This window comes from Mauremys mutica, chromosome 15, assembly GCF_020497125.1.
Source record: "Mauremys mutica isolate MM-2020 ecotype Southern chromosome 15, ASM2049712v1, whole genome shotgun sequence".
Taxonomy (NCBI): domain Eukaryota; kingdom Metazoa; phylum Chordata; order Testudines; family Geoemydidae; genus Mauremys; species Mauremys mutica.
The window spans coordinates 34,178,952-34,206,404 of NC_059086.1; the positions used below are offsets into that span (position 1 = coordinate 34,178,952).

At 57.3% G+C, this 27,453-nt stretch overlaps 1 protein-coding gene across 1 annotated transcript in view; it reads left to right on the forward strand.

The window, feature by feature from the left end:
- The first annotated feature begins 2,270 nt into the window (after positions 1–2,270).
- Positions 2,271–27,453, forward strand: part of LOC123350011 (immunoglobulin superfamily member 1-like) — a 127,296-nt gene continuing 102,113 nt past the window's right edge. Inside the window, exons 1-11 of the mRNA XM_044988345.1 lie at positions 2,271–2,466; positions 3,167–3,379; positions 8,736–9,020; positions 9,561–9,798; positions 18,446–18,507; positions 19,097–19,132; positions 22,004–22,285; positions 23,350–23,640; positions 24,686–24,976; positions 25,884–26,165; positions 27,229–27,434. Coding sequence (XP_044844280.1) covers positions 2,271–2,466; positions 3,167–3,379; positions 8,736–9,020; positions 9,561–9,798; positions 18,446–18,507; positions 19,097–19,132; positions 22,004–22,285; positions 23,350–23,640; positions 24,686–24,976; positions 25,884–26,165; positions 27,229–27,434 — 2,382 coding nt within the window. The remainder of the gene's footprint in view (positions 2,467–3,166; positions 3,380–8,735; positions 9,021–9,560; positions 9,799–18,445; positions 18,508–19,096; positions 19,133–22,003; positions 22,286–23,349; positions 23,641–24,685; positions 24,977–25,883; positions 26,166–27,228; positions 27,435–27,453) is intronic.

Genomic DNA, 27,453 nt, shown 5'->3' on the forward strand with positions numbered 1-27,453 from the left:
GGCTGGACGGAGGGGTCGGAGCTGAGTGTGGGGTTCTGCTCTGGGCCGGCCGGGGGTGCAGCTCAGCTCAGCGGGTGTCTCTGTTCCGCAGACTCTTCCATCGATGACGAGAAAGAGCCGCAGACCCTGGTAAGTGTCCCCTGTTCCCCCATGGGGCCTGACCCCTAACCCTGACCTGCATGGACCCCACTCACCTGATCTGGCAAACTCAGTCTTTTGGGGTGGGAGTCGGGTTGCTGGGAGGGGCTTATGGGATCAGTCACGGAGTCCCCGGGCGATGCTCTGGACCTGCTCCCTGTGAAGCCAGGCAGGACTCTGGGGAGCCTCCTCTCCCTTGGAGCAGACTGTCTGCAGGGCAAGAAGCTCACACGGCTTCACCTCCTGGGTCTGACCTTGGAGCATTCAGCATCCTCTGCCCCCCCGTGCGCTTCCCCCAGCGAGTCCGCCCAGGCGGGGTCCTGGGGAAACCACAGGGTCCTGCACCCCAACTTCGCAGTCAGATGTGACTCTCAGCCAGCCAGTAACACAGAGGTTTATTAAACGACAGGATCAGGGTCTAACACAGAGCTTGTAGGTACCGCGAACCGGACCCCTCAGCCGGGTCCATTCTGGGGGGCAGTGAGCCAGACCCCCACGTCTGCACTTCACTCCTCGTCCCCAGCCAGCTCCCAAACTGACTCAGCCTCCAGCCCCTCCTCTAGGCTTTGTCTCTTTCCCGGGCCAGGAGGTCACCTGATCTCTTTGTTCTCCAGCACCTTCAGCTGGCACCTTTGCAGAGATGGGGGGCCAGGCCATCAGTTGCCAGGAGACAGAGTGTCGACCATTCTCTGTGCAGACACCATCACAGGGGCCTTCTTGGGCTCTGCAACAATTACACCCTGATCCCCCCACCTAGATACCTAAGAAATGCTTTGGGGAAACTGAGGCACTCACACCGTATTCAGAGAAAACATTAAGAACATTCCCAGTTCATCACAGGATCGCCAGCTGGGATTGCAGAGGGGTGCGTGTGTGTGTGTGTGTGTGTGTGTGTCCCTGTCACTCCCTGCTGGAGGGGACAAGCCCTGGTCTGTGTGCATGTGTGTGTGTGGTGGGGGTTGGTACACACACACACACACACACACACTCCAGTCACTCTCTCCCCTCCCACCCTCAGGAGCCCAACCCTGGTGCCGACGGACTCACCTACGCCGAGCTGGACAACCAGGTGCTGCAGGCCAAGCGGGGGGGCCAGCCCCCTGCCTCGGAGCCAGCCCAGTCCAGCATGTACGCCGCGATCAACGTGAACTGGGGGGCCCCGCGGTGAGAGTCCCCCGCAGTCGTGGGGTGCCGGCCCACAGGGTGCGACAGACTCATTGACTCACAGACTTTAAGGCCAGAAGGGTCCATCCTGATCATCTGGTCTGAGCTGCTGCACATCGCAGGCCACAGATCCTCACCCACCCCCTCCTGTAGCAGACCCCCAGCGTCCTGCTGAGTCACTGACGGCCTCAAATCATGGGTTAGAGACTTTAAGTTACAGAGAATCCACCATTGACATTAGTTTAAACCTGCCAGTGCCCCGCGTCCCAGGCTGCAGACGAAGGTAAAACCCCCCCAGGGTCTCTGCCAATCTGACCTGGGGCAGGGAAATTCCTTCCTGACCCCAGATACGGCCACCAGTTAGACCCTGAGCATGTGGGCAGGACCCACCAGCCAGACACCTGGGGACGGATTCTCTGTAGTAACTCAGAGCCCTCCCCAGCGAGTGTCCCGTCTCCGGCCGTTGGAGAGATTTGCTGCCAGCAGTCGCCGATCGGCTCCATGCCGTTGTGGGATGTCTCCTCATCCCGTCCCCTCCAGAAACGTCTCACGCTCAGTCTTAAAACCTGTTAGGTCCCTTGGGAGGCTGCTCCAGAGCTTCGCTCCTCTGACGGTTGGGCCTTGTCTACACCACAGAGTGTTGTCGACAAAAAGCGCCATGATAACATCGCTATTGCACGTTCACACTGCGCTTCCTCTGCCGGCAGAGCGCGTCCACGTTTGGTGCTCCAGCGTCGACAGTGAGAGCAGTGCATTGTGGGTAGCTATCCCACCGTGCGACTCGGCACCTTCTCCATCTAGGACTGGTGGGAAGGCAGGGGGGGGGATCGCAGCGTGTCATGGGGGCAGGCTCAGTGTTCCGTGGTGCATTATTTTCTGTCCCAGCATCCCCTGCTGTTCCGACTGCGTTTCGCAGCATTTTCCAACGGTCCCTGTTTCCGGTGCACCTGCCATCCTTGTGCGAAAGGATGGATCCCGCCCGGCTCTCTGCTGCTGTGAACGCAGAGCGGCTGGCCAGGCTGTATGTCCTGAGCTCCCAGTCTGAACAGGAACCAGAGCTGCCCGAGCTGCTGTGTGCCATGGAAAGAAACAACACCAGGTTCCTCCTGGCATTCAGGAAGCGGCTGCACACGGTGGAGCGTCGCTTTGGGGCTCGGGAAACAAGCGCTGAATGGTGGGATCACATTGTTATGCAGGTCTGGGATAAGCGACGTGTGTGTGGGGGGCACGCGGGGTCACATGGCCCCCCACAGATTTCTGCCAGGGTGCGAGTTGGCCTGTGCGTGGGAAAGGCACCAGCAGCGACGCTCCCGCTGAGACCCACTAGGCGTTGCCCAGAGCCGGGAAGTGAGGCCGGGCTGGCAGCGCAGCTCTCTGCCAGAGGGGGCCTGGGAAGCCGGCTGAGTCCCCCGCTTCCTCGCCCGGCAGCTGCACGGCCCCCGTGAGAATAACTCCTCTTCACGGGTGACACGGGTCTGGTGAACTGAGTATTAGTCCAGCAGGGAAATGTATGTACCTGCTCGAGTGCTGGTCTGGAGTAGCCTGCCTGGATGTGCAGAAGGGAGCTCAGGGAGTCGGGGCAATGGTGGGGGGAGGCAGCGGGGCCCAGGGGTGATATGGAGGTTGTGGGGCTGGGGGAGGGAGCAGGGGCCAAGGTGCCAAAATACATGTTCGCCTAGGGCATCATTTTCCCGAAGGACGACCCTGGCAGGACCAGCCTTAAGTGTGGGGGAGGTGGGCGACCGCCCAGGCGCCATGGTCACGAGGATGTTGCTGGAGGGGCCTTGGCAGTCACCAGGAAGCCGACCGTGGCTGTGGTGGTGGTGGGGGCATCTTTGCGCCCCCCCACCCCCACTATCTGCAGTTACCACTTGCCCGGTCTGGGACGACGAACCGCGGCTACAGAACGGTCAGATGCGGGAAGCCCCCTCCCTGGGCCTGCGTGTGGAGCTCGCCCCAGCCCTGCGGCGCAAGGACACCCAGATGAGAGACACCTCTCGTGGAGAAGCGCCCGGCGAGCGCTCTGTGGACGCTGGCGACTCCAGACTGCTCCCGGTCAGTCGTGAATCCACGGGAAGTGGGGAAGTCGACCGCGGGTGCCGCATTAACACTAGCGCACGGAGCCTTTAATCGCACCTCGCTACGAAGGACCGTGACTCTCGGCAATGTGCGTGAAATAGCGGAGGGGCTTTGCGCAATGGGATTCCCTAACTGCGGCGCGGCGATAGAGGGAACGCAGGTTCCAATTTTTGCCCCGGACCATCTTGCGACGGACCCATCAGTAGGAAGGGGGACTTCTCCAGGGTGTTGCAGGCATCTGTGGGTCACTGTGGGTGTTTCACTGACCCCAGCGCAGGGTGCTCTGGGAAGGAGCATGACGCTCACAGCGTCAGGAACACCGGCCTGGACAGAAAGCTGCAAGCAGGGACTTTCTTTCCACACCAGAAGATTCCAGTGGGGGGTGTTGAAATGCCCAGAGTGATCCTGGGGGACCCGGCGTAGCCCTTACTCCCAGGGCTCATGGAGCCTGACATGAACCCTGGACAGCAGCAAGGAGCCCTTCAAACCCAGGCTGAGCAGGTGCAGCACGACCGCGGGGGGAACCAACCCAACCCAGCCTGGAACTGCGCCAGCCGGGCTGGGTACCGGGAGCGGGGACTCACCGTAGAACCAGCCCTGGAAACAGGCTCGTGGTGCCCAAGGAGCCACCCCGGGAGCTGGGCCTGGTTGGTTGGGATGGGGGCAGTGACTCCTGGCGCATGGGCCCAGACACTGGGGGGAGCAACCCCCACCCTTCCCTCACCACCTGACCCCCAGCTGCTCTGATACCTCCTGCCCTGCAGGTCGCTGCACGGAAGCTGCTGGGGGCATCCCAGGGGTGGGGGCAGGATCTGGGGGACCTGGCTGTGGAGTTGGGCCCAGCTGGGTGCCTGAGTCCTGGGGCAATAACCCCCCCTTCTTGGGCCGCATGACGTCCCCCTGGCAATAGGAGTGAGCATTACCCAGAATTCCCTCTGCTCTTTCTTCCCTTCCCCCCACTGGGGCTCAGGGGACCCCTGACCCTCCCCCCCCATAGACGTCCTGCTGCATCTGGCTGGGCCCTGGGCACCGCCAGGACGTGGGGGGCAGCGGGTAACATCCCAGCCTTCCTCAGCGCGCCCTGCTTGGCTGGGTTTGGCAGAAGCCAAGACAGCCTGGGACTGAAACTAGAAATATAGCATAACTCTGAGGTCCTACTGTAATTATGCAAAGCATGGGCCATTAATGGTGTTTTAGCATGTTGAGGGCTCCTATTGACTAGGACAATTGGCTGTAGATGGCTCTGTTTTCCTGCGAGCCTCCACTGCCTGCCTGACACTGGAATCCATCTTTAACCTGGTGCTTTTCCATTTAGAAGGAGGGGTGGGAACCCAGAGAGACGAAGGATTCCCGCCTTGGGCCAAAGCTATAAAAGGGGGTGGAACCGAACAAAGGGGGCGGCCAGTCATGAGAAATCCCCTAGTTACCACTGGAGCTGGAGCTAACCAGGCTGTACCAGGGGAAAGGATCGGGCCCAGACTAGGAAGGAGTCTAGTCTGTGAAAGAAACTTATTGGAACATCTCTGAGGGTGAGATTTACCTGTACTCAGTTTCTTAATGTATTAGGCTTAGACTTGTGGGTTTTGTTTTATTTTGTTTGGTAACTTACTTTGTTCTCTCTGTTATTTCTTGAAACCACTTAAATCCTCCTTTTTATACTTAATAAAATCACTTTTGTTTATTAATTAACCCAGAGTAAGGGATTAATACCTGGGGGAGCAAACAGCTGTTCATATCTCTCTATCCGTGTTATAGAGGGAGAACAATTTATGAGTTTATCCTGTATAAGCTTTATACAGACTAAAATGGATTTATTTGGGGTTTGGATCCCATTGGGAGCTGGGTGTCTGGGTGCTGGTGATAGGTGACCTGCTGAGCAGTTTTTGGTTAAAGTCTGTAGCTTTGAGGGCATGGACGATACCTGGGTCCGTGTTTGCAGCTGGCTGGTGTGTCTGGCTCAACAAGGCAGTGGTCTGGAGTCCCAAGCTGGCAGGGAAAATGGGCTCAGAGGTAGTCTCAGCACATCAGATGACAGTCTCAAGGGGGTCTCTGTGACTGAACCCGTCAATGGCTATTAGCCAGGATGGGCAGGAACGGTGTCCCTAGCCTCTGTTTGCCAGAAGCTGGGAATGGGTGACAGGGGATGGATCACTGGATGATTCCCTGGTCTGTTCATTCCCTCTGGGGAACCTGGCATTGACCATTGTTGGAAGACAGGATACTGGGCTAGATGGACCTTTGGTCTGGCCCAGTGTGGCCGTTCTTATGGTCTTATTAGGCTTGTAGCAGTGATGGAATAAACTTCTGGCTTGTTAAGTCTCTGGTTGTTTCCAAATAACTGGAAGGCCCTCAGGCCCTAGGTTAGATGCTCCCATTAGTATAAGTTCATAGTCCAGAGGTGTGAGCAGGAAAGAGGCAAAATGGAGACGTCTCCAGGGCCTTTTATAGCTTCTGCCAAGTGAAGGGAAACCCATCGTTCTCCCATGGAAAATTACAGGGAACAAGATGGTGTTTGGAGTCACATGTTTTGTGGCAGCAAGTGCTGGGAGGAGATGCGGGGACGCAGCGCGCTCAGGGGAGGAGGTGGAGGTGAGGTGAGCTGGAGCGGGGCGGGGAGCTTGGCTGCCGGTGGGTGCAGAGCACCCACCAATTTTTCCCTATGGGTGCTCCAGCCCCGGAGCACCCACGGAGTTGGTGCCTATGGGACCAACCCCACATTCACCCCTTCTCCTCTCTCTGCCCCTCTAGGCAGTCTGGGGTGGGGGGCAGGATCGTTCCCCACCTCCAGGCTGAGGCGTCGGCCATTTTAGCCAGGGGCAGCATGGCCGCCCTGCAAGGGCTGCAGGGGGGTGGCCATGTCAACTGAGGGCAGCCAGGGGCTTCCTTCCCTTGGAAAGCAATGGGAGATGGTGGCCATGACTAGTGGGGGGGCTGTGAGGTGGGACATGCTAGGGAGTCAGGCAGGAGTGGGGGGCTCAGGCCAGGGGGGTGGGAATGACCCTGCTTCACAATGTATCTGCCGCTCGTCTCCCTCCTGCTCTGGGGGCCGGGGACAAAGGCTCCCAGGGAGCTGGTGAGCAGGGGGGTCAGGGCCTTGGGAGACAAGGGGGCTGATTGAAGGAGGCTCATTGGGACCCTTTCGCCGGGCAGTTGATGCAACTTTAATGCAGCCCCGGCCCGGCCCAGCGCTGTGTGCGAGCACCGGAGGGTGACACTTAGTACAGCTTTGAAACTTCACCATGCCAAAGAAAAATGCTGCTTTTAGCCATCTTAATTTAAATGAAACAAGCACAGAAACAGTTTCCTTCCCTTGTCAAATCTTCCTTTTTATACTTCCCTTTTATGTTTTTAACAGTTTATGTTTAACACAGAACTGTTCTGTATTGGCTTGTTTTAAGTGATCTTTGCTGCCGTCTGATCGCTCACTTCCAGTTCCAAGTGAGGGGTGTGGTTGGTTGGTCAGTTCGTAACTCTGAGGTTCTACTGCAGTGGTCAGTGGAAGATTGAAGACAAGACCCTGTGGTCTCCTGGCTCCCAGCCCGATGCACCTTCCTGAATGCTGCAGGGTGCACAGAGGGTTACCTCTCCCCTCTCCCCACAGAGGCATAGACAAGCTGGGAGCTGCATGATGCTTGGCCAGGCTGATGGGCCCAGGGTTTCCTGGGTTTTGCAGGGACCTCTGCTTGCTTTGCCTGCCCTAGATTTTGCCTGCAGATTAGACACAACGTGTGATGGACACAGGAAGAGAAGACACATCATCAGCTTCCTGTAGCTGGAGCCACCAGCTGAGTTCCTTATTTGGGGGTCAGTGGAGTTGGGCTTCAGGGCATCGGTGGCAGCGCTGAGGGGCCCCTCGCTGCCCCTATTATGGCGTCTGCTCTCAAGATCCTCTTCCTTGGTGAGTATCAGCTAAAGCTAGAGCATGTGCGCATAGGGGAGATCGGAGACCAGGGCATGTGCCCATGGGGTGGGCGGGTGGAGGTGGGATCAGAGCCCAGGGTGTAATATTGAGTCACTCTGAGATCTGGTCCCTAATGAGCCGTCTCCTTTCCAGGCTGCTGGCTGGCCGGGCAGAGCGGGGTGTCCAGACGTGAGTATCTGTGGGGCAGGGGAAACTTTAGTGTTCAGGATGGGAAGGGGGAAAGCGATTTCCAGCCTATTCACACTCTGAACCTTCAGGCTTCACAGGAGCCCCTGGGCAGGGGCTTAGCACCCTCTTTGCCCCCCACCCCCTCTCCCTGGGTTCTGCCCCCAGGGAGCGTAGGGCTGCTCCACCCCCTGGGCACCCTCCCCTGCTGAGCCCCCTCTCTGGCCGGGTTCCCTGAGGCCCCTGCAGGCAGGTTCCCTGGGCCCTGGGGCACAATGCGGCCTTAGGGCGTAACCCCTTCCTGCCCACGCTGTAGCTGGGGAACAGGAGGCAGCTGGGTTATGTGGGTGGCCAGCAGCAGCCTGGGGGCATTCGCTGCCTTTCCACACTGTGCGGGCAGGAAGGGACAAGCTGCTTCCAGCCATGGGGGAGAGATGAGTCTGCAAACACATGGGACAGGTCTTCCCTTCCCCCCAACTCCTCTCCAGTGGCTGGAAGCAGCTCCCGTCCCTTCCCTCCTTCCCAGGGCCAAAAGGCTACTGCTGGCCACACTCCGGTGTGAACCCTGGCAGAAATCTGGGTGGGAGGCGGCATGTGGCCCTGTGTCTCACCACCCTCATGTTGCCTCGGGAAGACACGGTGCCAGGTATCAGGAGAGGCGGGTCTGTCCCCGGAGGCCCACCCAGGCATGGAGGGCGGAGAGCCCTGGGCAGGGAGGTTCGGGTCAGTCAGTCACCAGCCCCCGCCCCTCGTGTGAGAGAGGGGTACGGGAGTGTGTGTGTGTGTGTGTGTAACTTCTTCCTGTAGGTGGGGATAGGGGTGTGTGTGTCACCCCTCCCCATGTGAACGCTAAAACCTTAAAGATATGAAGGTCAATAAAAAGAATCCAGCTACACAGAATTTATTTTTAACACAGGCTCAGTCAACTTGACGTTAATTTGAATGTTTGTACTGCGTAGTTCTGGCTGGTGGCTGTTGAACTCATTTGAATACAAGTAATTTTACCAGGTGTCCCATATTCAGCATAGGTAAATATGGTCACCCTCGTGGTGGGCTGAGATCAGAACCCAGCCCTGCTCCCAGTGCAGTCAGGGGTGACTCCAGATTGACCCTGGGGTCTGAGATCAGAATCCAGCCCACAGGTTCCCTGTGGATGCAGTGAGGTGTCTGTTACCCCGGCGCTGTCCCTGGGGCTGGGTGCAGGTTACAGACACACGGGGAGGGGTTTGTGTCTCCCCATCTCACTCCTGTTTGTGTGTGAACGCAGAGCTCCCTGTGCCCGGACCCTCCATCTCCGTCAGCCCCAGCAGGGTGATCGCCCCGGGGGGAGCCGTCACCATCCGCTGTCAGTGTCGGTGCGAGGGCAGGAGGTTATTTCTGTATAAAGATGGAATCGAAATCCGGAAGCTGGATGCTGCTGGGGACGGGGGTGAATTCACCATCCCCAGGGCCAGACGGGAAGACGGAGGGGTCTACAGCTGCCGATCTCGTTCCACATTGGAGCCGCCCAACTGGTCAGATCCCAGCGATATTGTGCGGATCATTGTAGTAGGTGAGGGGCCCGGCTCGGTGTCCTCGCTCCCAGCCCCATGCCCAGCCAGACCGTTATGGGGGTCTCTGGGCAGATGGGACATGCCTTGGGGTGTCACTTAACCTGCCTTTGCCTCCATTTCCCCTTGTATAAATGGGACATAATCATCCCTCCTGCACCTTGTGTCTGGTTAGATAGTCAGGACTTGGCTTTAGGGCCGGGGCTTTTACTCAGCACGTTTGTGCAACACCCAGGACCTCTGACTCCCAGCCCTATCCCAATCTAACCACTAGACCCCACTCCCCTCCCAGAGTCAGGGATAGAACCCAGGCGTCCTGGCTCCCAGCATGTGGGGCCCCATTAAATAGATAGACGGGTGTGGAGGGGTGCTCTAGATATTAGGCAGCTTCTGTTGTAGCTCCCAGGAATCTCTGGGATGTCGGAGAGGTTCCTCTGGCTGGGTTTTCTCCCAGGGGCCCCATCTCTGGGACCGTGCGGTGAGGACGGGGAGCAGTGACTGAGCCCGAGTCTATCTCATGGCCTGTCTCCTTCTCACTGCAGAGCTCATCTACCCCAAACCCTCCATCTCCCTGCGCCCCAGTGGGGGGGTTGCCCTGGGGGGAGCTGTGACCGTCCGGTGTTGGGGTCGGCACCAGAACATGAGGTTCCTTCTGTACAAAGATGGAAACCCGACCGCGCTGCAGGACGTGGAGCCAGCTGGAAACCTGGCTCAGATTCTGATTCACAACGTGAGCCGGAGAGAGGCAGGGAGCTACTGCTGCTATTATCACGACAAACAGTACCAGTTTACCTGGTCATATCCCAGCGACCCCGTGGAGCTGGTGGTAGCAGGTGAGGGGCCCGGCTCAGTATCCCCACTCCCAGCCCCACACCCTGCTGGACCCTCAGGGGCAGGGGCATGTGCAAGGGGGGAAGTAGGCACTGGGGCCCTCCGAATCAGTGGGGCCAGAGCACAGAACTCCTCCGGGGAGCAGAGCCAGCTCTTCTGGCTGTGGGGGGCACACAAATTGCCCCTCCAAAAGCAGCCTCATTTTTATTCCTGTTCACGCCCCTGATCGGGGGTCTCGGTGCCAATGGGACGCTCAGAGCCAGGCTCTGCCCTGAGCCCTGGACCCAGCAGAGGAGATGCCTGGCCAGGGGCAGGGACAGAATCACTGGGGGGTTCCCCAGCAAGGGGGGAGCAGCAGCTGCTGGAGGTTTGAGGCCGAGGGAGGCGGGGAGCTGCAGAGCAGGGACCTTTCCCAGGGGGTGCTGCCCTTCCTTCCCCTGCTCTGGGGACACACAGAGGAGTCGGGGCCCAGGGGCTGCTCAGCCGGCTCCGGCTCCAGTGCTGAATTCACTCCCCACCAGCCCGGACAATTAAAGCCAAAAGAAACGCCAGGCCATGGGCTGACCAGTGTCACTGTTTCAGCGGCTTCCCCAATGGACCTGGGTTCTCGGTTCCCTCCCTCCCCCATCCCAGCAGAAGCTCATTTTAATCCCACCAAGTGAACTGACCCAGCTGGGCCCCAGAAGCCGGATTCCTGCACACCCCCCTCCCATGGAGCTGGAGGGAGAAGGTGAGCGAGATAAATGGAACAATTCATCCTCCAGGGAACAGGGCTCCCGGCTCAGACGCCCACTGGGCCATTCAGGCCGTTTGGAGGGGGATGGTCCCTGCAGACAGAACTGGTGGGTTCAATTCTTCTAGATAGACAGATCCATGGGGACTGACAGCCATGGGAATGTGGCTCCTTGGGAACGTAGGGCGGTGGACAGATGGGAGCACGTCTGGTGAGGGATAGAAAGATGGACTAAGAAGGTAGACTGTCCACAAGAAAACTGGACCCAAAATGACGGCTCCCGTGTGGTTCCCAACCCCCACTGGTGATCTCAGAGCGAGTTTGGGCTGTCGGTATTAGCACCTCCTGGTTTGATTCAGTGAGGGAAGGGGGGGACCCCACTCCCCAGCCACTAAAATCTCCTTCCCCTCCTCCCGGGACTGACAGTGATGATTGATGCTGAGTCGGGGGTGGGGTGATCACTAAGTTGCTGTTTCATCCCGTCCCCCTGCCCCGATGGACAGACGCTGGTTCTATTCCCGCAGGGGGAACTGACCCGACCCAACCTGCAGCGGTGCCGGCTCCTGCCCTCCCGGGCAGCGTGGGGCCAGGTACCGGGGCTGGGGGCGAATCATCATCGAATCAGCCCTGGAAACAGGCTCACGGTGCCCAGGGGCTGGGGCTGGGATGGGGGCAGTGAATGTGGGTGGGTGAGGCCCAGACACCACAGGGAGGGGCTCACTGACATGGGGGGATGGAGAGACAGCCCCACTGCCCCTCCCCCACTGCCAGTCCCCCAGCTCCTCCAAAGCCACCTCCCCTGTAGGTTGCTGCCAGGAAGCTCATAGACTTTAAGGTCAGAAGGGACCATTATGATCATCTAGTCTGACCTCCTGCACAATGCAGGCCACAGAATCTCACCCACCCACTCCTGTCACAAACCCCTGACCTATGTCTGAGTTACTGAAGTCCTCAAATTGTGGTTTAAAGACCTCAAGGTGCAGAGAATCCTCCAGCAAGTGACCCGTGCCTCACGCTGCAGAGGAAGGCGAAGAACCTCCAGGGCCTCTGCCAATCTGCCCTGGTGGAAAATTCCTTCCCGATCCCAAATATGACGATCAGCTAAAACCTGAGCATGTGGGCAAGACTCACCAGCCAGACACCCGGGAAAGAATTCTCTGTAGTAACTCAGATCCCACCCCATCTAACATCCCATCACAGACCACTGGGCATACTTATCTGCTGATAATCAAAGATCAATTGCCAAATTAATTGCCAAGATTAGTCTATCCCATCATACCATCCCCTCCATAAACTTATCAAGCTTAGTCTTGAAGCCAGATATGTCTTTTGCCCCCACTGCTCCCCTTGGAAGGCTGTTCCAGAACTTCACTCCTCTGATGGTTAGAAACCTTCGTCTAATTTCAACTCTAAACTTCCTAGTGTCCAGTTTATACCCATTTGTTCTTGTGTCAACATTGGTACTGAGCTTAAATAATTCCTCTCCCTCCCTAACATTTATGCCTCTGATATATTTATAAAGAGCCATCATATCCCCACTCAACCTTCTTTTGGTTAGGCTAAATAAGCCAAGCTCATTGAGTCTCCTTTCATAGGACAGGTTTTCCATTCCTTGGATCATCCTAGTAGCCCTTCCCTGTACCTGTTCCAGTTTGAATTCATCCTTCTTAAACATGGGAGATCAGAACTGCACACACTATTCCAGATGAGGTCTCACCAGTGCCTTATCTAACGGTACTAACACCTCCTTATCTTTGCTGGAAATACCTCACCTGATGCATCCTAAAGCTGCATTAGCTTTTTAAACGGCCATATCACATTGGCAGCTCATAGTCATCCTGTGATCAACCAATACTCTGCAAAGAGCAGCCGAGACTGGAGTTTGGGGGGACAGGCCGAGGGTGGGGCGGGGGGGATTAGAGGGGAGATGGGCTGAGATCAGGGAGCGAGTGGAGCCAGGAATTCGAGGGGAGACAGAAAGGGGATGGGTGTTGGACGGGAGATGGGAGAGCACAGTGTGGGGTTGAGGGGGACAGGGATGAGGGGGAGATGGGCGGAGGTTCGTGCAGGGAGCGGGGGTTGTGTGGGGACAGGACAGGGGCAGAGAGGACGGGGATTTGAGGGGAGATGGGATGTCTATATAAACAAGCCTGTGGCACGTCCCTCTCTAGGGGTCTGGCCACATAACCACTGACAGTGTCTCCTCCAGCTCGGGGCAGGGTCTCTGCGGGTGTGAAGAAGAACTTCCTTTTTTTTGTTTTAAACCTGCTGCCCATTAATTTCATTTGGTGGCCCTAGTTCTTGTGTTATGGGAACAAGTAAATCACTTTTCCTTATTCACTTTCTCTACATCACTCATGATTTTATAGACCTCTATCATATTCCCCCTTATTCTCCTCTTTTCGAAGCTGAAAAGTCCTAGTCTCTTTAATCTCTCCTCATATGAGACCCGTTCCAAACCCCTAATCATTTTAGTTGCCCTTTCTGAACCTTTTCTAGTGCCAGTATAGCTTTTCTTGAGATGAGGAGACCACATCTGTACGCAGTATTCAAGATGTGGGCATACCATGGATTTGTATAAGGACAATAAGATATTCTCGGTCTTATTCTCTAAACCCTTTTTAATGATTCCTAACATCCTGTTTGCTTTTTTGACCGCCTCTGCACACTGCGTGGACGTCTTCAGAGAACTGTCCACGATGACTCCAAGATCTTTTTCCTGACTCATTGTAGCTAAATTAGCCCCCATCATATTGTATGTATAGTTGGGGTTATTTTTTCCAATGTACATTACCTTACATTTAGCCACATTAAATTTCATTTACCATTTTGTTGCCCAATCACTTAGTTTTGTGAGATCTTTTTGAAGTTCTTCACAGTCTGCTTTGGTCTTAACTATCTTAAGCAGTTTAGTATCATCTGCAAACTTTGCCACCTCCCTGTTTATCCCTTTCTCCAGATCATTTATCAATAAGTTGAATAGGATTGGTCCTAGGACTGATCCTTGGGGAACACCACTAGTTGCCCCTCTCCATTCTGAGAATTTACCATTTATTCCTTCCCTTTGTCCCGTCTTTTAACCAATTCTCAATCCATGAAAGGACCTTCCCTCTTATCCCATGACAACTTAATTTATGTAAGAGCCTTTGGTGAGGGACCTTGTCAAAGGCTTTTTGGAAATCTAAGTACACTATGTACACTGGATCCCCCTTGTCCACATGTTTGTTGACCTCTTCAAAGAACTCTAATAGATTAGTAAGACATAATTTCACTTTACAGAAACCATGTTGACTTTTGCCCAACAATTTATGTTCTTCTATGTGTCTGACAATTTTATTCTTTACTGTTGTTTCAACTAATTTGCCCGGTACTGACATTAGACTTACTGGTCTGTAATTGCCGGGATTAATTCTGGGGTTCCCTCCTGTCATAAACAGATAGTTAAGGGTTAAGGTCTCTTTTACCTGTAAAGGGTTAACATGCAGTACCTGATGACCACCTGACCAGAGGACCAATCAGAGACAAGATAATTTCAAATCTCTGTGGAGGGAAGCCTTTGTCTGTGTTCTTTGTTAGATAGTCTCTCTTGGGAATTAAGAGAGTCCAGACATCTTAATCAAGTCCTCCCAGGTTTCTGCAATAAATTCTTCTATTCAAGCTAGTGAGTATTAGCAAGGAACTAGTATTCTTATACTTTTATTTCTGTATTTGCAATTCTGTGTTTTGCTATAGAATTTCTTTAAGTCTGTACTGTGAATGCTTTTACTGAGAAAGAAGGGAGGGGGAATTCTCTCCAGAGATTGATAAATTTAGACCCTGTATATTGTTCCATCTTGGTTACAGAGACAGTGACTTTCTTTTTTATTCTTTAATAAATTCTTTTCTATTAAGGACTTGGTTGGTCTTTCCTTGGGTGGATTCTCAGGGAAAGAGGAGGAGGGAGGTATCCCTCTGTAGTTAGATCCCGGTGTCTCTCCTAGGAAAAGGGAAGGGGGAGGAAGCAGGGGGGAATGGTTTATTCCTCCTGGGTGTAAGAACTCCATGGATTTGGGGTTCTCAGGATCCCCAAGGATTTTGGGGAAGGACTGTGTCCCAATCCACGTACCTGATTGGGTGGTGGCAGCTTTTACTAGATCTAAACTAGGATTTTAGTTTAGAGGGAAACCAGTGCAGGTCCCCACATTGGAACCCAACAGCTCTAAGTGGGGGTGAGACCTATGACATGGTGGGCAGCGGTGAGGGATTTTTCTGAACCAGAGAGCCATTGCTATTCTCTTCTACTAAAGCAGGACTGCAGGTTAGGAAGGAGAGATACCCCGAAGGCAAACAGACAAGGTTTTCTAACTGGCTTTGTTAGAAGGAGTTTTTTTTCAGCTTGGCTAAGCTGAAGAGAGCTATTCTCTTCTTCTAGAGCAGGAAAGCAACCTGAGAGAAGAGGGGGGGTTACAAGTATTCAGTTTCTAACTGGTATTGTTAGAAGGAATCTTCAGCAAGGTTGGCTGGAGGGAATTAAGTTTTCCAGCAGGCTTTGTTGGAAGCAGTTTTTCTTTCTGGTTGCTTGGACAGGCAGCTTGAGGAAAAGGGAGTTTTAAAGCAGTTTTTCAGGGTTAGAAGAAATCTTCAGCAAGGTTGGCTGGAGGGAATTAGGTTTTCTAACAAGGCTTTTGTTAGAAGGAACACCTACTGAGAGGGTACTTAGCAATTTGCAAGACACAGTTGCAAAACCGGTTTGTTTAGTGCTGAAAGGAGGAGGGGGACATTTTTTTTTCTCTTTCTCAGTCTAAAGCACAGTTGGTAGCTGTAAACCAGCTACATCAGCATAACACCAAATGCAAATACAAAGTTTTTGTTTCTTTTCTATTCAGTCTCTCCGGGAATAGAAAGGGGTAGGAATTGGGGTAAACAGTTCACTGACTGCAGAGGGGTGTGGCCAGCACCAGAAAGCAAAGACATAAAGAAGCAACAAGCCAAAAAGGCTAACCACAAAAAAGAGATGGAAAAGCAACAAGCTGACCACAGGAGGGCGGTGGAGCTCCAGAGGGAGGCCCACCAGCAGGCCCTGGAATTAGCAAGAGCCAACCCTAACAATCCTTCTCCAGGCACTGTTCCCCATCCCAAGAAATTTCCCACCTACATGGCAGGTGAGGACACTGAGGCCTTCTTAAAATTTTTTAAAAGGACCTGCCATGGGTACAGCATCTCTGAAGACCAGTACAAGGACTGGTCAGGAAAGTGGACTTTTGCTGTCTATGACAATTATTCCATACCCATGCTACTGGGGGAAGACTTGGCCAACCATGTGCAGCTGGCCAAGAGGGGGGGAGTGGTCACCCGCAGCCAGGCCAAACAAGCAGGCACTCCCATCCCTGTTCCTGAGCCATCCACCAGGACCCCGTCTGTGGGCTAGTCTACACTTACGAGCCGGGTCGACGCGGTGAGTTCGACTTCTCGGAGTTCGAACTATCGCGTCTAATCTGGACGCGATAGTTCGAACTCCGGAAGCAATAGTTCGAACTACGGTACTCCACCACTGCAAAAGGCGGTGGCGGAGTCGACCTTGGAGCCGCAGACTTCGATTCCGCGACGTCTGGACGGGTGAGTAGTTCGAACTAGGGTACTTCGAATTCAGCTACGCTATTCATGTAGCTGAATTTGCGTACCCTAGTTCGACCCCGCTTCTTAGTGTGGACCAGCCCTGTGTTACCAGAGACCCAGACAGAGGTGGTGGAACCGGATCCCATGCCAACAACTACAGTAGCCATAGTACATCCAGTTCCAGGACCGGAACTGGAAGAGCAACCAGCGGCAGAACCAGCGCCAGCACTGACGCCAGTGCTTGCAACTCCACCGCCAGGGGGCGCCAACAGGCCTAAACTGGCAGAAGCAGCAGACAACCCTACCCAAGAGGCTCAGCCAGAGCCTGAAATATCACCTTGTGCACCAGCGGAGAGCGGTCCACAGGCAACGAAAACAACCTCATCACCTACATCGCTTCCAGAGGGACCAAGTCCAAGTCCACAGTCTACAGAGGAACTGGTGTCTCCAGCCTCAAGGGAACAGTTCCAGACTGAGCAGGAAGCCGATGACAGCCTTAAGAAAGCTTGGGCGGCGGCACGGAGCAACCCACCACCTCTCAGCTCTTCTAATCAATCCCAGTTTGTTGTAAAACAAAAACTTTTATATAACAAAATTCTTTCTGGTGGACACCAGAAAGGCCAGAATCCTCAAAAATAGTTGGTAGTTCCAACTAAGTACCGGGACAAGCTCTTAAGCTTGGGCCATGACATCCCAGTGGTCATTCTGGGGTGAACATAACCAAGGACAGGTTGGGGAAGTCCTTCCACTGGGAGGGGATGGGCAAGGACGTTGTCAAGTATGTCCGGTCAAATGCATAAAAAGTGTTCTTCAATGTCAAATACCTTGTTGTTTACATACTTAGTAGTATATGTAATAGTGCATGTGTTTTGTTAATCTGTTTATTTTAAAGTTCTAGAAGGAAATCACCGCCAGTGTGGTTCCCCCACTGTCTGCGATTTGGGGGGCGTGTCATAAATAAACAGATCAGGGTTAAGGTCTCTTTTTCCTGGAAAGGGTTAACAAGCTCAGTAACCTGAGAAACACCTGACCAGAGGACCAATCAGAGACGAGATCATTTCAAATCTCTGTGGAGGGAAGCCTTTGTCTGTGTTCTTTGTTAGAGAGTCTCTCTTGGGAATTAAGAGAGTCCAGACATCTTAATCAAGTCCTCCCAGCTTTCTGCAATAAATTCTTCTATTCAAGTTAGTGAGTATTAGCAAGGAACTAGTATTCTTATACTTTTATTTCTGTATTTGCAATTCTGTGTTTTGCTATAGAATTTCTTTAAGTCTGTACTGTGATTGCTTTTACTGAGAAAGAAGGGAGGGGGAATTCTCTCCAGAGATTGATAAGTTTAGACCCTGTATATTGTTCCATCTTGGTTACAGAGACAGTGACTTTCTTTTTTATTCTTTAATAAATTCTTTTCTATTAAGGACTTGGTTGGTCTTTCCTTGGGTGGATTCTCAGGGGAAGAGGAGGAGGGAGGTATCCCTCTGTAGTTAGATCCCGGTGTCTCTCCTAGGAAAAGGGAGGGGGGAGGAAGCAGGGGGGAATGGTTTATTCCTCCTGGGTGTAAGAACTCCATGGATTTGGGGTTCTTGGGATCCCCAAGGATTTTGGGGAAGGACTGTGTCCCAATCCACGTACCTGATTGGGTGGTGGCAGCTTTTACTAGATCTAAACTAGGATTTTAGTTTAGAGGGAAACCAGTGCAGGTCCCCATATTGGAACGCAACAGCTCTAAGTGGGGGTGAGACCTATGACACCTCCATTTCCCCAGCCAGCTCCAAACTGAAACCCCGTCCAGCTGTCTCACACCCCCTCCTCCTGGTTCCTCCTCCAGTCTTTGTCCAGTTTCCCGGGCAGAAGGTGTCACCTGGCCCCAACCCCCCATCCTGGGCTCTCATATTATGTGCTCAGGTATCTTCCCTCAAGGAAAGTCTCCCATTGCACACACAGTCCTAGTAAAACTCCCCTGCAACATTCCCAGGTCAATACTCCCCACTCCCTGCTGCATCACAGTGACCTTTCCTGAGTCCCCACAGAGACATAGAGAAGCTGGGAGCTGCCTGATGCGTGGCCAGGCTGAGGGGCCCAGGGTTTCCTGGGTTTTGCAGGGATCTCTGCTTGCTTTGGCTGTTCTAGATTTCGCCTGCAGATTAGAGACAATGTGTGATGGACACAGGAAGAGATGACACATCGTCGACTTCCTGTAGCTGGAGCCACCAGCTGAGTTCCTCATTTGGGGCTCGGTGGAGCTCGGCACCGGGGTGTTGGTGGCAGCGCTGAGGGGCCCCTCGCTGCCCTCATCATGGCATCTGCTCTCACCGTCCTCCTCCTCCTAGGTGAGTATTGAATAAAGCCAGGGTGTGTGCCCATGGGGGGTGGGATGTGAGACCAGGGCGTGTGCCCATGTGGGGGTCGGATCTGAGACCAGGGCGTGTGCCCATGGGGGGGTCGGATCTGAGACCAGGGCGTGTGCCCATGGGGGGTCAGATCTGAGACCAGGGCATGTGCCCATGGGGGGTCGGATCTGAGACCAGGGCGTGTGCCCATGGTGGGGGGTGGGATCTGAGACCAGGGCGTCTGCCCATGGGGGGTGGGATCTGAGACCAGGGTGTGTGCCCATGGGGGGTGGGATCTGAGACCAGGGCGTGTGCCCATGGGGGGTGGGATATGAGACCAGGGCGTGTGCCCATGGGGGGTCGGATCTGAGACCAGGGCGTGTGCCCATGGGGGATGGGATATGAGACCAGGGCGTGTGCCCATGGGCAGTGGGGTGGGGGGTGGCAGAATCTGAGTCCAGGGCATGTGTCCATGCAGGGAAACTGACACCAGGGCATGTGCCCGTGGTTTGGGGGTGGGGGTCTGAGACTAGGGTGTAGGATCCAGTTGCCCTGGGATCTGGTTATTAACGAGCCGTCTCCCCTCCAGGCTGCTGGCTGGCCGGGCACAGCGGGGTGTGGGGACGTGAGTATCAGTGTGTGGGGAGGACGATAACATCAAGGACGGGGGAGGGGATGCATGGGGTGGGGAAAAGAGGAACTGAGCCCTGAACCTTCCTCCAAACTCAACCCAAACTCCCCCTGTGAGCTCAGATCCGTCCCGGCCCTGCTGGGGAATAACTAGGCGCCGAATCGGGCTCGTGGGGTCTGATGAAGCAGACGGGAACCGTCCCCTCATTTGTCCTCTTCCACCCCCCACCCCCGGCTGTGAGGATCGGGGTTGGGGGCAGCATGTGGATTTATTTCAGCTCATATAAACGCTAACAGGGCCCCGTCTGTGGGCTCTAAATCCCCTCAGGGAACCGAAACGTTCCCGGTCAGTGCAGCCGTGGGAAGAACCCCCCAGATCCTCCCCCGCCCCCAGATCCACCCCCAACAGCTCCCTGCCCTGCACTCACAGCCCCTCCTCCGCCCCCCTTCCCAAGGCCTGGGGAACGGTGGGTCTTGTGAGATTCCTGCCAGTCACAGACTCTATTTCCAACCCCGGGGCGGGGGGCAGAGCTGCAGGGGGTAGGGTGACCAGACAGCAGATGGGAACTGTCCCCTTGTTCAATGTCCTCTCCCACCCCCGGCTGTGAGGATCGGGGTTGGGGGCGGCATGTGGATTTATTTCTGTCATGGACTCACAGATCGTGCCCACTCTTGGCCCCGTGAGGTCTGTGGGGGGTGCCCCTTTCAGTGCGACAGCCCTTCTCGGGGGTCCTCTCTCTCTTGGGGTCAGGCCCCTCGACCTCCCGGAGCTGCACCTCTCTGAGCCTTAGCGCCCCTGTCTCTGCCGTGGGCCCCCTCAGGGAGTCCATGTGCTCTGGACCCCCCGGGCCTCCTCACCCCCGAAGGGGATAATGCCACCCTGCTTTCTAGCCTGGAGCGACTCTCAGCCAGCATAAAACAGGAGGGTTTATTGAGAGTTGAGCACAGCACCGGAAACTCTCAGGGCCTCAGGCCTGGCCTCCCTCAGCCCAGCACATCCCAATCTCCCCTGCATCCAGGTGGGCTCTGCCTGCTCCCCCTCTCCAGCCCAGAGCCCCCCTGCTTCCCAGCTGGGCCTCCGAGATCACCAGCCCCAGGCCTCCTCTGTCCATTGTCTTCTCTCCAGGTAAACAGGAAGGCCTGGGTCTCCTCTCCTCTCAGCCCTCCTCTGGCCCCTCTGGCTGGAACCGGCTGGTCAGGTCACTGGGGTCCTCTCTCTGCAGCCCATTGTCCTCCCACTGGCCAGAACCAGCTGTGACTCCTGAGCCGGGTCTCCTGGTCACCAGGTCACCAGTCACTGGGGTATCCATCCTCCAGGCCATCGGCCGGGGTCATGAGTCTCTCTCCGGTCCTCTGTAACCACAAACTCCCTCTCCCCTCACCTCCTTAAACCAGTAACACCCAGGGACACTGACTCCCACCCCCTGTCCATGCAACCCACTGGAAACCACAGAAAACCCCAAGAAACGCCCCCACTCTAGATCCCCTCTGGGAACCGAAACATTCACGGTTAGAAAAAAAACAGGAGTACTTGTGGCACCTTAAAGACTAACAAATTTATTTTAGCGTGAGCTTTCGTGAGCTAAAGCTCACTTCTTCGGATGCATAGAATGGAACACACAGACAGGAGATATTTATACATACAGAGAACATGAAAAGGTGGAAGTATGCATACCAACAGGCAGAGTAGTGCTCTAGTGCAGCCATGGGGGAAAACCCCCAGATCCTCCCCTGACCCCAGATCCACCCCCAACAGCTCCCTCCCCTGCACTCACAGCCTCCCCACCAAGGCCTGGGGAACGGTGGGTCTTGTGAGTTTCTTGCCAGTCACAGACTCTATTTCCAACTGTGGGACGGGGGGCAGAGCTGCATCGGGCCCATGGCTCAGGCTCCCTGGCTGGCCTCAGGCCAGGGGTGGTGGTGGCAGGTGATCTCTCATGCAGCCGGGCCCTGAGCGACGTCTGGGTGAACCCCCTGCCCCCGAGCCCCATGGGCAGGCAGTGCCAACCCTGGTAGGGGACAGACTCCTAGAGAGGCCGAATGACGGATGGACTGAATTGGGACGGTGGGGCGGCGGTAGGGGGGAGCAGGGTGCACCGATGGGACGTTCAGAGCCAGGCTTTGCCCTGATCCCTGGGCCCAGCAGAGGGGACCCCTGGCCAGGGAGTGGGGATGGAGTCACTTGGGGGTTCCCCAGCCAGGGGGGAGAAGCAGCCCCTGGAGATTTGGGGCAGAGGAAGGCCGGGGGCTGGGGCTGCTCTGGCCTAACACAAGGCTGTGGTCACCCGCGCCGGAAAACGTAGCTGGAGCTGCTCAGCATCGCACGGCTGGAACTGGAGTCGGTTGGCTGGCTGGGGCTGACCGGGGACTGGGGCTGACCGGGGGCACTCTGGCGACGGGGGTGGGGGCTGTCGTGGGGTGCTGGCTAGCCGAGGTTTCTCCGGCCGGGGGAGTGGGTGGTGAGGGGCACTCGGGGCTCCTGCCACTAGAAGCGGGGCCTTGTGCAATGTGTGTGTGTGTGTGGTGGGGCTGCAGGGCCAGCCTCCCGGAAAGGGGGGTCCACCCACCGCCCATGGGGGATGGAGTCACTGGGGGGAGCAGCAGCCACTGGAGATTGAGGGAGGGGGGATCCCTGTCCCCGGGGGAGCTGCGGAGCAGGGGGCCTTTCCCAGGGGGATGCTCCCCATCTCGGGGGACACCCAGAGAGCTAGGGGCCCAGGGGCTGCTCAGCCGGCCCTCCCCACTCCCCTGGAAACCCAGTACTCAGTCGGGAGCTGTGCTGGGGAGGGGCCTGTGCCTGGGTCGTCGTGTCGGCCCCTCCCCGCCCGGGGTCTGCGTCTCACAGCCTGTCTGCTTCCAACTGCAGAGCCCAGCTACCCCAAACCCACCATCTCTGGGATCCCCAGCGAGGGGGTTTCCTTGGGGGGATCCGTGAGCATCTGGTGTAAGGGGCAGAACCAGTTCATGCAGTTCGTGCTCTATAAAGATGGACGCCACATCCAAAGTGTGGATTCGCACTCACAGGCTCTGTTTCTCATCAACATCGTGAGCCGGGAGCAAGGCGGGAAATACAGCTGCTCCTATCGCAGCAGATCGGGGCCGTTCACGATGTCGTACCCCAGCGACCCCGTGGAGCTGGTGGTGAGAGGTGAGGGGCCCGGCTCAGCGTCCCCGTTCCCAGCCCCACCCCCAGCCAGACCCTCATGGGGACTCGGTGCCAATGGGACACTCAGAGCCAGGCTCTGGCCTGAGCCCTGACCCCGCAGAGGGGACGCCCGGCTGGGGAGTGGGGACGGAGTCACTGGGGGTTCCCCAGCCAGGGGGGAGCAGCAGCCCTGGAGGCTACTTTAATGCTGTCCACAGTTCGTATGAACCATGAGTTGCTATTTAATCCCGTGATCCCAACTCCTCTGTTCTCCAGCGCCCACACCAGGCAGTGCCCCGGCCGGGGCTGAATGAGGCAGGGGCTGCAGGAGAATCAGTGGTTTGGTGGACATGGTGCTGGGCTGGGACCCAGAAGATCTGGCCCAGCTCCTGGAGCAGCCACAGACTCTGTGTGATGGGAGCACATCTTGGTTTCCAAAAGTGTCCTTCATGGTGGGGGGGGCCTCAATCTTCAGGGATCTCAGGCTGAACACTCACAAACCGAGACACCCACAGACAGTGGAGACCTCTGCAAACCCTGGCCTCAATCGCGCTGGATCCCTTGTGCTGGGGGAGCATGTAGGGCCCCCGCTATGATCAGGACCCTGTTGTGCCAGGCGCTGCATAAACACAGAGTGAAGAGAGAGTCCCTGCCCCTGGGAGCTTAGTGAGGAAAGTGAATCTGTCTGTGCCTCAGTTTCCCGCTCTGTAGAATGGGAGGCTGACTCCCTTCTTGTGTGCGGCTCAGGGCCTGTGGTTCTGGGCAATGCCGGGCACCAGAGACCAGCCCGTGAGTCGCTCTGTGCTCGGGGGGCTGGAAGCAGTGAATGAGGGAGGGGCCACACATGGCATATGAGGATCCCAAGAACTAGGGAGCCACGGCTCCATGTCTGTGGGGCTGGGAGCCCAGCTCGCAGGGTTGGGATTCTAGGTGGGGGAAACTCTGCGATCTGGGAGAGAATCTCTGCCTCGGGGCCCCTGGATCTGCCCGTGGCTGGGGCCAGCTGGCGAGGCTGGGGCTGGGTGGGTGCCTGGGTCTGGCTCTCACAGCCTGTCTCCTGTGCACAGATCCCAGCTTACCCAGACCCAACATCTCTCTGAGCCCCACTGGGGTCATGGCCTCAGGGGCAGACGTCACCATCCGGTGTCAGGGGCAGCGCCAGGACGTGAGGTTCTTCCTGCACAAGGCTGGAGACCGGATCCCGCAGCGACACATGGACCCTGCTGGGGCCGGGGCCGAGTTCCGCATCCCCAGCGTGGGCTGGCAGCACGGAGGGAGCTACAGCTGCAGCTACCGGCCCCGGTCAGAGCCCTTCGTCTCCTCGCAGCCCAGCGACACCATGCAGCTGGTGGTAGCAGGTGAGGGGCCTGGCTTGGCTTCCCCACTCCCAGCCAGACCCTCGCAAGATGATCCATGCTGCTAGGACTCTCAGAGCCAGGCTGTGCCCTAAGCCCTGACCCCGCAGAGGGGACACCCGGCTGGGGAGTGGGGACGGAGTCACTGGGGGGTTCCCCAGCCAGGGGGGAGCAGCAGCCCTGGAGGCTACTTTAACGCTGTCCCCAGTTTGTATGAACCATGAGTTGCTATTTAATCCCTTGAGCCCAACCCCTCTGTTCTCCAAGCCCCGCCCCAGGCAGTGCCCCGGCTGGGGCTGAATGAGGCAGGGGCTACAGGAGATTTAGTGGTTTGGTGGACACGGCGCTGGGCTGGGACCCAGGATATCTGCACCAGCTCCTGGAGCAGCCACAGACTCTGTGTTATGGGAGCACATCTTGGTTTCCAAAAGTGGTGCGGGGGGCCTCAATGTTCAGGGATCTCAGGCAGAACACCAAAAAACTGAGATGCCCCACAGTTAGTGCAGACCTCTGCAAACCCTGGCCTCAGTAGCGCTGGATCCCTTGTGCTGGGGAGCATGTAGGTCCCCCGCCATGATCAGGGCCCCATTGTGCCAGGCGCTGCATAAACGCAGAGTGAAGAGGGAGTCCCTGCCCCTGGGAGCTCAGTGAGGAAAGTGAATCTGTCTGTGCCTCAGTTTCCAGCTCTGTAGAATGGGAGGCTGACTCCCTTCTTGTGTGCGGCTCGGGGCCTGTGGTGCTGGGCAATGCCGGGCACCAGAGACCAGCCCGTGAGTCGCTCTGTGCTCGGGGGGCTGGAAGCAGTGAATGAGGGAGGGGCCACACATGGCATATGAGGATCCCAAGCACTAGGGAGCCGCGGCTCCATGTCTGTGGGGCTGGGAGCCCAGCTCGCAGGGCTGGGATTCTGGGTGGGAGGAACTCTGGGATCTGGGAGAGAATCTCTTCCCCGGGGGCCCTGGATCTGCCCGTGGCTGGAGCTGGGCGAGGAGGCTGGGGCTGGGTGGATGCCTGGGTCTGGCTCTCACAGCCTGTCTCCTGTGCGCAGATCCCAGCTTACCCAGACCCTCCATCTCTCTGAGCCCCACTGGGGTCACCCCCACAGAGGCAGACGTCACCATCCGGTGTCAGGGGCAGCGCCGGGACGTGAGGTTCTTCCTGCACAAGGCTGGAGACCTGAACCCGCAGCGACACATGGACACTGCTGGGAACGTGTCCGAGTTCCGCATCCCCAGCGTGGGCCGGGAGCACGGAGGGAGCTACAGCTGCAGCTACCGGCCCCGGTCAGAGCCCTTCGTCTCCTCGCAGCCCAGCGACCCCGTGGAGCTGGTGGTAGCAGGTGAGGGGCCCGGCTCCACGTCCCCGCTCCCAGCCAGACCCTCGTGGGGGGCTCCATGCTGCTAGGACGCTCAGAGCCAGGCTGTGCCCTAAGCCCTGGGCCCAGCAGAGGGGACGCCCGGCCGGGGAGCGGGGACGACGTGGGTGGGGGGTATAATAGTCCAGAGAAAGCTCTGCCTTCCCTGGCTGGAGCCGCTGCCGAGGGACGCTGGGCTGTGGTTGGCCAGCTGGCCGGGGCCAGGGGCTGGGGTCACCCGGGCTGGCTGGCGCCGCTGGGGCTGCTTGGCATGGCATGACGGGGGCTCGGGTTGGTTGGGCGGCTGTGGCTGACCCTGGACTGGGCTGGGGCTGGCCAGCCGGCCGGGGGCTGGGGTCACTCGGGCTCGCTGGCATGACTGGGGCTGCTCGGGCTGGCCAGGCTGGGGCTGGGGCTCAGGTCCGTTGTCTGGCTGCGGCTGACCCGGGACTGGGGCTGTGCTGGGGGTCCTCTGGCGGTGGGTGTGGGGGCCTGTCTCGGGGCTCCTGCCACTAGAAGCGGGGCCTTGTGCAGTGTGTGTGTGTGTGGGGGGGGCTGCAGGGCCAGCGTCCTGGAAAGGGGGATCCACCCACCGCCCATGGGGGATGGAGTCACTGGGGGGAGCAGCAGCCACTGGAGATTGAGGGAGGGGGGATCCCTGTCCCCTGGGGAGCTGCGGAGCAGGGGGCCTTTCCCAGGGGGACACTCCCCATCTCGGGGGACACCCAGAGAGCTAGGGGCCCAGGGGCTGCTCATCTGGCCCTCCCCACTCCCCTGGAAACCCAGTACTCAGTCGGGACCTGTTCTGGGAAGAGGCCGGTGCCTGGGTCGTCGTGTTGGCCCCTCCCCGCCTTGGGTCTGCGTCTCACGGCCTGTCTGCTTCCCACTGCAGAGCCCAGCTACCCCAAACCCACCATCTCTGGGATCCCCAGCGAGGGGGTTTCCTTGGGGGGATCCGTGAGCATCTGGTGTAAGGGGCAGCACCAGGCCGTGCAGTTCTTGCTGAATAAAGATGGACGCCACATCCAAAGTGTGGATTCGGATTTACTCACTCTGTTTCCCATCAACAACGTGCGCCGGGAGGACGGCGGGATCTACAGCTGCTCCTATCGCAGCAGATCGGAGCCGTTCAATGTGTCAGGCCCCAGCGACCGCGTGGAGCTGGTGGTGAGAGGTGAGGGGCCCGGCTCAGTGTCCCCGTTCCCAGCCCCACCCCCAGCCAGACCCTCACGGGGGCTCGGTGCCAATGGGACACGCAGAGCCAGGCTCTGCCCTGAGCCCTGACCCCGCAGAGGGGACGCCCGGCTGGGGAGTGGGGACGGAGTCACTGGGGGGTTCCCCAGCCAGGGGGGAGCAGCAGCCCTGGAGGCTACTTTAACGCTGCCCCCAGTTCGTATTTAGCATGAGTTGCTATTTAATCCCGTGATCCCAACTCCTCTGTTCTCCAGCGGCCGTCCCAGGCAGTGCCCCGGCTGGGGCTGAATGAGGCAGGGGCTGCAGGAGAATCAGTGGTTTGGTGGACATGGTGCTGGGCTGGGACCCAGGAGATCTGCACCAGCTCCTGGAGCAGCCACAGACTCTGTGTGATGGGAGCACGTCTTGGTTTCCAAAAGTGTCCTTCATGGTGGGGGGGCCTCAATCTTCAGGGATCTCAGGCTGAACACCCACAAACTGAGATGCCCACAGTTAGTGCAGACCTCTGCAAAGCCTGGCCTCAATAGCGCTGGATCCCTTGTGCTGGGGGAGCATGTAGGGCCCCCGCTATGATCAGGACCCTGTTGTGCCAGGCGCTGCATAAACATAGAGTGAAGAGAGAGTCCCTGCCCCTGGGAGCTCAGTGAGGAAATTGAATCCGTCTGTTCCTCAGTTTCCTGCTCTAGAATGGGAGGCTGACTCCCTTCTTGTGTGCGGCTCGGGGCCTGTGGTGCTGGGCAATGCCGGGCACCAGAGACCAGCCCGTGAGTCACTCTGTGCTCGGGGGGCTGGATGCACTGAATGAGGGAGGGGCCACACATGGCCATATGAGGATCCCAAGAACTAGGGATCCGTGGCTCCATGTCTGTGGGGCTGGGAGCCCAGCTCGCAGGGTTGGGATTCTGGGTGGGAGAAACTCTGGGATCTGGGAGAGAATCTCTGCCTGGGGGCCCCTGGATCTGCCCGTGGCTGGGGCCGTCTGGGGAAGCTGGGGCTGGGTGGATGCCCGGGTCTGGCTCTCACAGCCTGTCTCCTGTGCGCAGATCCCAGCTTACCCAGACCCTCCATCTCTCTGAGCCCCACTGGGGTCACCGCCTCAGAGGCAGATGTCACCATCCGGTGTGAGGGGCAGCGCCGGGACGTGAGGTTCTTCGTGCACAAGGCTGGAGACCTGAACCCGCAGCAACCCATGGACCCTGCTGGGGCCGGGGCCGAGTTCCGCATCCCCAGCCTGGGCCGGCAGCACGGAGAGAGCTACAGCTGCAGCT